At 40.1% G+C, this 12,196-nt stretch overlaps 3 protein-coding genes across 4 annotated transcripts in view; 1 reads left to right on the plus strand and 2 right to left on the minus strand.

The window, feature by feature from the left end:
• Positions 1-12,196, minus strand: part of LOC121517796 (tubulin alpha chain-like) — a 1,079,624-nt gene that overhangs the window by 912,661 nt on the left and 154,767 nt on the right. The gene's annotated exons all lie outside the window — the stretch shown is intronic.
• Positions 766-8,016, plus strand: adrm1 (ADRM1 26S proteasome ubiquitin receptor). Its single transcript, XM_041799834.1, has 10 exons — positions 766-852; positions 2,022-2,265; positions 4,159-4,275; positions 4,688-4,898; positions 5,676-5,754; positions 5,838-5,974; positions 6,559-6,690; positions 6,885-7,042; positions 7,298-7,400; positions 7,646-8,016. Exons 2-10 carry the CDS (start codon positions 2,056-2,058, stop codon positions 7,732-7,734), a joined length of 1,236 nt encoding a protein of 411 aa, XP_041655768.1. The 5' UTR covers positions 766-852; positions 2,022-2,055; the 3' UTR covers positions 7,735-8,016.
• The window catches only part of lama5 (laminin, alpha 5), a 135,307-nt gene continuing 132,944 nt past the window's right edge, over positions 9,834-12,196 (minus strand). For both annotated transcript variants that reach the window (XM_041799810.1, XM_041799809.1), the window contains exons 78-79: positions 12,019-12,138; positions 9,834-10,248 (exon numbers count right to left, since the gene is read on the minus strand). In XM_041799810.1, coding sequence (XP_041655744.1) covers positions 10,100-10,248; positions 12,019-12,138 — 269 coding nt within the window. In that variant the 3' untranslated portion in view covers positions 9,834-10,099. The remainder of the gene's footprint in view (positions 10,249-12,018; positions 12,139-12,196) is intronic.

Below are 12,196 nucleotides of genomic sequence, written 5' to 3' on the forward strand. Positions count from 1 at the left end.
ATTTTCTTTGGAATTTGAGGGAATTTTGTGAGGATTTTGGAAAGGAGAACTTCCCACAAATTCAGAATTTTTGGTGCAGAAAAATGTCCTTGCTTGGCCTGAACAAGTCATTAAAGTCCACCATCACAAAAAACGCCAACATTGTTATCTGACAAAAGACCCCCAACAGCTGACCAACTTCTGCAGAAACAGGACCTTCAGGAGATTTATGGACATCATTTTTGATCAAAACTACTTCCTGTTCAGAGACAAGGCTGAGCTTTTATTCTTATTGGGTCCTACTGGTTCTCAAAACAAGTGGGAGACACTAAAAATGCATTCGAAACAAAAGCTCAGGTCTCAGGAGGATGTTAAATCAAACTGAGTGGAGGGAGCATGAATCAATACAAGGCCCATTGTTCTTCCAACTTTTGACAAAAGATTCTCAAGGTATTTTCTTGGTGCTACAAATATTGAGTAACTTTTAACAAACTTCATATTATCGTGCAAAAACTTGAAGCACAACAAACCTAACCATATGAAAACCCAAAGCTAGAATTAACATTCTGTATAATCACCTAGATAATTAGACAACGGTGTTATAACCATCAAAATATGTTTTTGAGATTCAGTATCCAAATTTATATTTTTTACATTCACAACGATCAAGATTTAAACTCACATGTGAGGATTAGCACAATTAATATTGTTTTGAAATGAACACTTACAGTTCTTTTGGTCGCCTTCACGTCATTTTACCAGAGAACCTTATTTTTCCAATGATACGTAAAAGCACCGCGAGTTTCGTTAGTTCCAAGCAGGCATCAAGAAGAGAGAAGAAAAACTTGTTTAACTCCTCTTTTTCAACTTCAGGTATTTAACTAGATTCTGCTCTTATTTTCTTTGAAAAACAAGTTTAACATTTAGAAGATATTCTACAACCAATATGTATCGTTGTTTTCAGTTTTTATCATTCATATTTGCTTGAAAAAGTAAGACTTTGGCCTTTGTCGCTCGGAGGTTTAGCCTCGTCATGGGCTAACGTTAGCATCGTCTACCAGAATGACCCAGGCAGAACTTTATACTGCTAACGTTAGCTAGCTAAAAGTCGTTAGCTCGGTTTTGAAAAGTCAAACGACCAGCGTCATACTGTAAACTTTAGTATTTGCAAGCTGCTTAATGTTAAAACAAAGCTACACGTTTAAGGTGATATGCAGTAAAAAGACGAACTTTGAGAATTAAAAATGCCAATGATAAACATTAGCCACTTAGTGACAAGTTTTCAATATGGAGTAACCAATGTTAACCGAGCTAACTTGACATAATCTTTAATGGAAATCTAAATCCTGCTAGTGCCACCACTACTTCTACTACTACTACTTCTAGTTCTAATAATAATGATAATAAAAAAGATAGTAATATTTGTAATAATAGAACAGATTAGTATAATACACCGTTATTAACATGATGGGTTTCCACAGTATTGAGGTAAAACACCTAAACTACTAGAGAAAATAACTTAGATCCAGTCAGTATGTATCATTGATTTGTCCTCGCTTTGGTTGCTGTATTAACTTGGATTTAGACCCCTATCATTGCAGTACAAGGGAGTACAAGTACTTATATTTGGGTGCTCACCAATAGCAAGCACAGATATGAGTATTAAATAACACCAGAACTGTTCTTAAAGTTATTGAAAGTTTGTTTTGTTTTCATCAGATGTTCTTCATCCCTCCTCTTGACAGTTAATCAGTGCATAGTATTTATTCTCCTCCACTTTAGTCATCCTTATTTATGTTAAAATTGTACAAACTGCAGACATGGCTCTAACTTGGACTACATACTCGCATAATTCGAGGCTAACGTCATGCTTTAAAATGATAAATCTGTAGTGTTTTATGAGGAAGGGTACAAGATTGAGTACTTAGCTTCTGCATCGACACCTTTCCTGGTATCAGAATTCTGTGCCCCAAAAAAAGTCATTATTTCAACATCAACAAAATGAAAATTTTCATCTGTTTTTATATGTTTTTTCTTTCCAGTGGTGTTTGGCCTTGTTCACGAAGAGATCTAAAGATGTCGTCAGGCGCTCTCTTTCCAAGCTTGGTGAGCGGCTCCAGGGGAAGTTCCAGCAAGTACCTGGTAGAGTTTCGGGCAGGTAAAATGACCCTCAAGGGAAATGTAGTGACCCCAGACAAACGCAAGGGCATGGTGTACATCCAGCAGTCTGATGATTCCCTGATTCACTTCTGCTGGAAGGACAGGACGACGGGAAACGTGGATGATGTGAGTAACCTCTGTTAGACTAATGCTATGCCATGTTAGTGCTCTTATGAAAACTTAGAGATTTCTATCACTCCTCAGATTTTAAATTTAATTAACAAATCTTGGTTCAGTTGCTGGTCATGGCCTACTGTGCTCCTGTCACACCCTATTTCAATAAGGAGTTCCCCCTATTGATGCTACATCAGGAAATGTAGCCACAAATTGTACTATGTAGGACACTACAGTTGCGTTTCTACAAAGTGGTCTGGGGGAAGGGAGAGGAGAGGGGGAAAGAGAGAGGGAAGTGCTTGCAAGTGCATGTTGGCGAGTGCCTGTATAATGCTTTTTTAAAGACCTGACAGTAATACTGTATACACTGGTAAAGTTTGTGGAAGGTTTGACTATTATTAAAAAATGGATTCAGCCCAGTCCTACCAGGCCTTGCATGGTTTAATCTGATATAGTTGTTTAACTAAATACTTCCACTTTTTGCTGGTGGAACACAGTAAGTCAGTTGGTCTTTAATACCTGCCAGTACAACTGACTGTGTGAGTTTCTACAAAAACAAACCAGTCTAGATGAAGGCATCGCAGACCCTCTCCACATGCAGTCTTAGTTATCAGATATCAAATCAGTGTCAGTGTGCATTGAGGTGAATTCACTGCTTGCTAGATTACCACTTGGCATCTGATTGACAAGTTCAGATGGTAATGTAAGTAGTAAACAGGGTTTAAATTGTGCAAATTGGCAAAATCACTGCACTGAAGTGTTGCTAGAGTATCTGTGCACTGTGTATCTGTGCATTACCCAGTATTTAGCTCCTAGGTCCTCTGTTTCTGCTGTCATTGTTTTGAAATAGGCATATACAGGTTTTATCTCACTAGTACTGTGTCAAGTTAAAGATTCTGGTATTATGACAGCCATACATTGGAGCAGAATGATCATAACTTGTTCATGTAACAGTTGAAGCTGTAAGGCCTTAAACTTTATTAACCCTTAAAAGGAACCCTGCATGATCAGACAAGTTCATCTTGTTGGATAGGTTTTTGTATCTCTCATATGTGTATTGAACTAAACAAAACTCACTAGATATCTTCATTTTGAGTACATTTGAGCTTATAAACTCACCAGCAGGCCGCCATGTTTTGGTCCACGCTGGTAATGTGACGTCACAGTTCTGCAGCGCTCCTCACTGTTCCTCTGCAGTAACCTGTTTCAGACTGGTAGACAGTGTTAGCTGTTACTGCATAGGAACGGAGAGGAGCGTTCATAGGGGAACGCTGTGGAACTGTGACGTCACACTACCAGCGCGGACCAAAACATGGCGGCCTCCTGGTGAGTTTATGAGCTCAAATTTACTCAAAATGCAGATATCTAGTGGGTTTTTTTAGTTTAGTATACACAAGATGAACTTGTCTGATCATGCAGGGTTCCTTTTAACTAAGTCAGTAGGTCACTAAGCGAGAATCAGATAACTTTTATCTTTTGGTGCAGCGTTGAAGGAAACAACTGTGCTCCTCTTGTAGTTTCACACGAAGATAATCAGACTGTGACAGCTGGTCCGATCACACCACGTTAAAACTCAGCGTGACAGAAACTGTTACTATCTTCAGACATGTCGTACATTCCACAAATACCACAAATAAAACCAGGGCAGGGGCACCACTCCTGCACTGAGAATAAAAGACTGTCTTCTCAGTTTGTCATTTCGCTTTGCACACAAACGTTTTATCATACAGGCAGTGCTTACACACTAAAATCAGCTCGCCACCCACAGAGCAAGCAAGGTGACTGATGCTGCTCTGTTGGTTCTCCTCGTATAAAATGTTTGATGATGATTTGTCATGGCAGAGCAGCCTCAGTGTTTTCATCCTCTCTTTTCTCCCTCTGAATGTCTCACGTTTGACTTTCCAGGACCTGATCATCTTCCCCGATGACTGTGAATTCAAGCGAGTGAACCAGTGCACTACTGGACGTGTTTATGTGTTGAAGTTTAAGGCCGGATCCAAGAGGCTGTTCTTCTGGATGCAGGTGAGTTTAAGATGCTCCTTTTCTGAGAAGAAAGGATGTCTTTCTCTATGAATACATCACATCTGAGGTCATTTGTACAGACGGAAGGAAAATGAGCGGAGAAAAAAAGCGATTGTACTAATAGTGATTATGACAGTTGTGTGCATGGCTGTAATCATTATATTTATCAGGAAGAGAAGTGCTTCATATTAATGATCCTTTCATCAGCATCACCTTGTTAATAAATCTACAAGTCTCTTTGATTAAAGCAGAGATAACACATTGTGTGGGGCAATCCTGTTATGCTTGTTTTGTCCTAAAGTGTTTTTTCATTAGAGCACATGTTCATTTTTTAAAATTAGATCTGTTACAGACAGCCTAAGTTTTTGATGCATTAAACTCATCGTAAAGGAAATTTAACTCTCTCCTCCAGGAGCCAAAGACTGACAAAGATGAGGAGTACTGTCGTAAGGTGAACGAATACCTCAACAACCCTCCAATCCCCGGAGCACCAGGCAGCGGGGGCGGCAGCGGCCATGAGCTCTCTGCGCTCGGAGGAGAGGGAGGTCTGCAAAACCTGCTGGGAAACATGAGCCACAACCAGCTAATGCAGCTGATTGGACCAACAGGACTGGGAGGACTGGGTGAGATGCCACTTTGACATTCAGAAATCCTGACATGTAACACAGAAGTGAGGAAGTGTGTTTGCTGACTCCTTTGCTAGCTGTGGCAGCAGCTGATTTTAACATTGGGATGGATGTTGAAAATTAATCCACTGGAGGCCGCTGTCCAAAACGGAGCTCTACAGCTCCTTGGTTGCTGCTCTGTCCTTCCTTTGTCGGACTGTGCTACTGTAGTCGTCTGTTTCTGTGAGCTAACATCTTAGATATGTTTATAGTTTTTAACAACTCACTTTCTCAGAAAGTTTGAGCAACTTCCTCCATTTTTAAAACGGTTCTTCTTTGTTGTGCTGTGCCACCCTAGCTTGAAATGTTGGCTACGTAGCTTAGCGCTGCCCCCATAATTGGCTGTGGTATTGCAACGTTTGATCTGTGTTCATAAGCTTGTATCCATAAGTCCATAATAAAATACAGAGGAAATGAAGACAGAAAGCTCTGCCTCCACTTTCATCTGATTCTGTCTGCAATTTGAATTTAGAGCATAAATGAGCCTAAACGCAACACCTAAGTTAAGGTTTTGAGAACAGGCTGCTGCTTGAAACATGAAAAATGCAGATACCTAAGGCCTGTGGTGTAGAAAGACATGTTCAGTATTGAAGACAAATATGCATTTAGGCCAGGTTTGCATGAAAAAAGGTGCAGTAAAAAAATGTGATTGTGTTATAAACGAAGGAAAAAGAGAAAACAAGAATCTTTGGTCTTCTGGGACCCTTTTTGATCAGTTTGTCTCTGTTTGTGTAGGTCTGGGAGCTCTAGCAGGACCAGGACTCTCAAACTTGCTGGGCAGCGGAGGACCGGCCACCAGCAGCTCCTCCTCCAGGTGAGACGAGACGCCACACACGTCAGCTCAAATCAAGCATAGTAAATGTCAGAATAAGATATATTTCACCTCTCTCTCTTCAGCTCTCGTAGCCAGTCGACGGCAGCCACTCCCTCCACTGGTGGAGCCCCCAGACTGAGCTCCTCTCAGGCCCCCACAACCCCTGTGACTCCTGCTGCCTCTGCTGTCTCTCCCACTAGTGTGGCTCCCTCCACACCAGGTATCACATACCGATGCACACAGAAGTGTTAGTTTGGCTGACTGAAACTATGAGTAAAACTGTTCGTGGGCAATCTTTTTTCCCCATATGGAAGATGAGTCTAAGATTAGCTAAAAATAGATAATTGATGACAAAATCTCTTATCAGTGGGTGCCAGTTTAGCTCAATTGGCAGAACAGGCGCCTATATACAGAGGTTGTAGTCCTTGATGCACTGATTGCGGGATAGATTCTTCTATGTGACTGCCCTCTTCATAGATATGATGCTGATTAGGTTGCTCTCTTCTATGGCCCCAAAACTAAGGTATAAACAGAACTGTTGCACCTGTAACAGTCAGTCATCTAGGCATTGAAAGTCTGTGTATTCATCAGACTAATAAAACATTCACAGCAGTCAGCTGTCTGGTCTTAAGCACCCGACTGCAAATAAAATCCAGCACAACAGTGGTAAACCTCACACAAGAGCCAGTGATTTCAGCTGTCATTACACTGTTCTCCAGGACAAAAAGCTTCTTTTCTTGCAAGTAAAGCTGCCATTCCATCAAGGCTTCGGTAAAGAAGTGTTTCATTTTTAATGTGTCTTAGCCTCAGCTCAGACCCCGGTGGTCCCTGCCTCTGTGGGGAGTCCTACCTCCCACCAGCCCATCCAGCTCAGTGACCTTCAGAGCATCCTTGCCACCATGAACGTCCCTGCTTCAGCTGCTCAGGGACCAGCAGGTAGAGTGACACATCATTTATTGTCTTGTAGAGTGGATAAATGTGACTGTTTGAGGGATATTTTTCATTTCCTTGGCTCTTAAAGTGAGTTTAACACCAGCGTAATCTTCATGACTGAGATCAGAAAGATAAACTTAAGTGATTTTATAGATATGTAATGAAATATGATTGAGTGCTCATCTTCTGCTCTGTAGTGGACCTGGCGAGTGTTTGCACCCCAGAGCTGATGGCTCCCATCCTGACTAACGCTGAGGTGCAGCAGCGGCTCTTGCCTTACCTCCCCAGTGGAGAAAGTTTACCTCAGAACGCAGAGGAGATCCAGAACACCATCAACTCTCCCCAGTTTCAGCAGGTAAAGACAAATATTTGAAACAAAGCCACAAGCACTGTTTTCTTGTAGATAGATTCTGGATGTATGGGACATTACAGCCAAAAATAGGAAAGAAGTAGCAACAATGAAAGCTTGAGCAGTGTAGCATTTGTTGATGATTTTATCCCGGGACAGTTATTCTAGTGACCACAGTTAAATAAATCAGGCTCTGTGTCTTTTTCATGTTAGTAAACAGTGTTGAGTAAAGCTTGATGGGTGCTGTGATTCCTCCTTCAGGCGATGAGTATGTTCAGCAGTGCCTTGGCCTCCGGGCAGCTTGGTCCTCTCCTGACTCAGTTTGGTCTGCCGACAGACGCTGTGGATGCTGCGAACAGAGGAGGTGAGAGACGGAGACTCATGTTTAAACTCCAGGGTGTCTGCAAGTATTAAAGTTGATCAACAGGGGAGCAGTGTGATCAGAAACACCTGCAGGAACACCTTTGTAAAAGTCCAGCATTTCTCTATACACCAAAATGAAGATGGCATCATAGTCACTGATGGACACTCGCAGTTCTGTTAGTGATATCGTCTTCTCTTCATGTTTGATTTATTAACTAATTCTTGTGTTTTCTGCGTCTCTGTCAGATGTGGAGGCGTTTGCGAGAGCCATGCAGGCCAGCAAAGGAGACTCCAAAGAGAAGAAGGAAGATGATGAGGACATGAGTCTGGATTAGAAAAGCTCACGCTGCCAAACAGTTAGAAAAATATCTGTGATTCCTTTTATAATCTTCACTTTTTCTGTCTTTGTTTTCATGTTGTCTTTCACTTTTGTATACCAAAGACAACGGCACCGGGTTAACAGCTGTTTTACTGTGAACATTAGAAAGCTGTTTGTTTTTACTGGGATGAACTTAAGTTTGACTTCACTCTGTTCTTACACTGCAGTGCTTAATATGTTGGGGATATTTTTGGTGATTTTCTCTTTAATAAAAAATCATACTGGCAAGTAAAAAACAGCCTACTTTGTGTTCTTTTAACCTCCTGAGACCTGAGCTTTAGTTTCTGTTACATTTTTAGTTTCTCCCACTTATTTTGGATCCTGCAGGACCTGATAAGTTAAAAACTCAGCCTAGTCTGTGAACAGGAAGTAGTTTAGACCTAAAGTGATGCCAACAAATCTCCTGAAGTTCTCGTTTCTGCAGAAAAGACAGCACTGGATCAGCTTTAGAGCAGATGTTCTTGCTGTGTGTTGACCAGGTGGTCTTCATTTGGTAAAAAACAGTTTCAGTCATTAGGGGAAGGATGAGGGATGGACCTCAAGGATTTGTTCAAGCATGAGCAACATTTTATTGGAGGTTATCTCACAAATCTAACAGCAGAATTTATCACTTTGTTGTAGTCATGCTAAAATGTAATGTCCTCATGTGGACATGCAGGCTCTGAGGAGTTTAAAAGAAACAATAAAGACACTGGTGAAGTGTTAATGTCGTAGACTAAAACTATGGCTAAAAATGTTTGTCAACAGCCTTTTTTTCATTGGACAAACTAGACTAAGACTAATGAATATAGATCTGTAATGACTGAAACTGACAAAAACTAAGTTTAGTTTCCATCAAGATGACTAAACCTAGACTAAAATGTGATGTAGTGCATCAGACATTCAAAGTCCGTGATATTTCTCCACTGTGGGTAAATCTGTCAAAAAAAAACAATGAATCTGTATTTTTTCTGCCTCTCAGCTGTAGAAAGCAGGGACCCTCATGATTTTGTACCAGATTAAGGCAAGAGAATAAATGCTTGGGCTAGAAGTAAAGACTAAATTTGTGAGGACTTTTCATGGAGTAAAACTAGACTAAAACTCAAAAGGGTAGAAATGACTAAAATGAGACTAAAACTAAAATACATTTCATTTGAAGACTAAAATTAAAAATAGTTGCCAAAATTAACACTGCACTGGTGCACAGAGGCTGTCGTCACTCTTTGACCAGAGTTTCCCACAGTCCTAGCTGAACAAAGCAACAATAGTCCAAATAAATAAAAAAACGAACATTTGTATGAAAACAATCTTTATTCAAAAATACATTTACAACACATGGGGGTGGGGAGTGAGGGGCAGAGACAGCTTATTCTTCTGTGACAAAAATGTTTAAAAAGTGGTTATAATATTTTACATAGAAGCTTCACACTCATGTTTGGTAAATGTCGACATTTTTGACGGAATAAAGACAGGAAACGCCTGAAAGCTGCGTACGAGATGACGGATGGGATGGGCTGCTTTTCAGGTCTCATATTTACAATTTAACAGGATTTCAAACACTGAAATTATTTAACAATATGGTCAATTAATTCAGGATAAAGCATCTTAAATTAACATATTTTAATAGGTAGAATGTTGAGATTTTCAACATGTATATTTCTGTTTTTTAAATTTTGTTTTTACAAAATAATTGTATTTTCACATAGAAAAAAGAAACATTTTTGGGTAAATCTGACCAATCATAATTGATGACACCCCTAGTTTACACGCACAACATTTATGAACACGACACAGGCATTAAATAAAGGTTTTGCCTTAAATTTGTACACTTTTGTTTATCTGAGACCAGTATTCCCATCCTCATCCTCGTGTTTCAGGAAATGTTTCCCATCCGTGCTGCCTGAGGACTTCTTGCTCACAGTGTTCACAGTGTACCGACTCAGTAGGAAATCTTAACATTGTCTGCTGGAGATGCACCATAAAAAGCTAAATACATCATTTATTTGAATAAACTGCAGCTTCACAAAGATGTGGAGAAAATAATCTTCAAATTGATGAAAAAAGCAAGAAAAAACATCCAGGTTTGTTGGCTTTATTTACAATATACTACATATTTCGGGACTGATTGAAGGTTTGTGTTGTTTCAGTGCATCTCTGTGTGCAGTCACTGCTGTGGCACCAAAACAAGGCAGTAAAAGGAAAGCACCAACAAACAGGAAATATAAAATATACATTTTCTGAAAATAGAAAATAAATATTAATATATAGATTTTAAATTAGCTACAGTAACGTGACGCCCACCACCAGTGATTGTAGTTTGGGAATGTGACTGTGTTGGAGGGTTAGACGTGCGGGCAGCCCTGCGTTCCCACGGCTCCGTGCACGGACAGCGGTTTGGACAACATGGCAGGTCTGTGGTTGATGCTCGCCGTGCGGATGCAGCCGTGGAAGGCAGGGAGGTCGGCAGGTAGACTGGGAACGGTGACGCCATCTGGTGGAAGGAGAGAGGAACATTAGACCATCTCAAACAAACTGAATCAGTTTTTCTGTTAGAAGCCCACGCTCGTCTTTGGATGAAAATCACTGTTGACTTGTATTTTATATCATCAAGAACTCTTAAATGTTTTAAGATTTTTAAACACCTAAGGGAGGCCATTTTTCAGGAGAAAGTCAAGATTGTGTGCCTTATTTTCTAAGATCAACAAGAGCAAAAATCCAGATTTTAATCAGGTTTAGAGCAGAAGATCCCAACCCTTCTCCCTCCATCTCTCCCCCAAGGACCAGGACCGCCCACTGAACTGGGCCTGTGAAAGTCTCTAGAGAATGAGCCCTCCACAGATGTGATTATTGGTTATATAAATGCATGTGTGATTGATCAGCAGCATTGGTGCTAGCCTCCTAACTAATAGTTACTTTGCTTTGCAGCTTTAAAGTGTGTCCAAATATCATTAAGTTCTGATGTTAAGATTATTTATTCATGCCATATTTAACCCATTTCGATCAGTGTTTTCCACCCATTTTGCCAAATTTGTTTCAACATCAAACCCATTTTTGCTTCCTTTGGCCAAATTCACCAGTTTTAACCCATTTCACTACCTCAGCTGCCCATTTGTGCCTCTTCTCACCATTTTTCATGCCCATTTTTTGTCACTTTTTAACTGCTTTTCACCATTTTTACTGCCTATTTTTGCCACTTTTTAACTGCTTTTCACCTTTTTTTATTTGCCAATTTGACACTTTTTACCTTTCTTAACCCATATTTGCTGCTTATCCCTTTTCTGCCTCTTTTAACCTGTTTTTTTTTTTTTGCCAATTTTAACCACTTCTTACAGCTTACGTCCCCAATCTAGCCACTTTTGACCTGTTTGCCACCTACGATCGAATTTTGACACATTTTTTAACTGCTTTCTACCATTTGATTGCCCATTTTCACACATTTTTTGCCATTCTAAGGGAAATTTTTGCCACTCTTGAACTGCTTTTCAAGATTTTTACTGCCCATTTTTGCCACTTTACACCAGTTCTTGCCACTGTTAAACACTTTTTCACCTTTTCCATTGCCTATTTTTGACACATTTCCTTTTTTAATCCATATGTGCTGCTTATCCAATTTTCCTGCCTCTTTTTACCGCTTTTTGCCACTTTTTAACTGCCTTTCACCCTATTACCACACATTTTTTTCAGACTTTTTTTGCCATTCTAAGGCAAATTTTTGCCACTCTTGCCCCACTTTTCGCCACTCATTACTGACCCTTTTTGCCACTCTTAACCCACGTTTTCCATTTATGTCTTTTTTCTGCAGTTATTTAATTATTTTCCCCTTAAAGTTATTTAAATTCTTTCTACATTATTATCTGGTACCCTAATGTTTGTGCACATCCTGGCTCAGCTATGAAGTAACGGTTTAGTTCAGTGTGGCCATCCACATTGTTAATATTACAAATAAAAAGGTGATTCTGTTTTAAGGAAATGGGTCTACATTTTGAAAATGCTATATTGTACTATGGCATATATAAATAAAATTCATTGTTTATTGCTTTGATTGACATGGTTGTTATTCAGGTTACATATAAAAATGTTTATCTCAGATTAACTTTATAATGGACCAGGATTTTCCTGACCCCCACTTCTTGCCCCCATCTGAAATTCTCCCATGCAGCTTGAGCCTGGAGCACCGAAAAAATATGGCCACATAAGAGTGGAACAGGATGGATTTTATTGACCCTGAAAAGACTGTATGTGCGAAGGTTTGTGTTCTCACCTGGTACTCCTCCGAGGTAGACGGTCTCTTTGGCCCCTGTAGAGCGGCTCTGTTTGGGGCCAACACTGTGCTCACTGGCTGCATCCACATGAAGCTGCAGGACGTTGTTCTTCTTCACCACTGCACAAACAAACAAACAAATAAACAATACTGTTATGTGATGTCATGATTATAATCA

This window comes from Cheilinus undulatus, linkage group 11 (genome assembly GCF_018320785.1).
Source record: "Cheilinus undulatus linkage group 11, ASM1832078v1, whole genome shotgun sequence".
NCBI classification, from domain to species: domain Eukaryota; kingdom Metazoa; phylum Chordata; class Actinopteri; order Labriformes; family Labridae; genus Cheilinus; species Cheilinus undulatus.

What these genes read in the sequence shown, in the direction of transcription:
- adrm1 (XM_041799834.1), top strand. Translation starts at nt 2,056, where the DNA reads ATGTCGTCAGGCGCTCTCTTTCCAAGCTTGGTGAGCGGCTCCAGGGGA. An exon ending in AGCTGCTCAGGGACCAGCAG is followed by an intron (nt 6,691 to 6,884) that starts GTAGAGTGACAC and finishes TCTGCTCTGTAG; the next exon opens with TGGACCTGGCGAGTGTTTGC. An exon ending in ACTCTCCCCAGTTTCAGCAG is followed by an intron (nt 7,043 to 7,297) that starts GTAAAGACAAAT and finishes TTCCTCCTTCAG; the next exon opens with GCGATGAGTATGTTCAGCAG.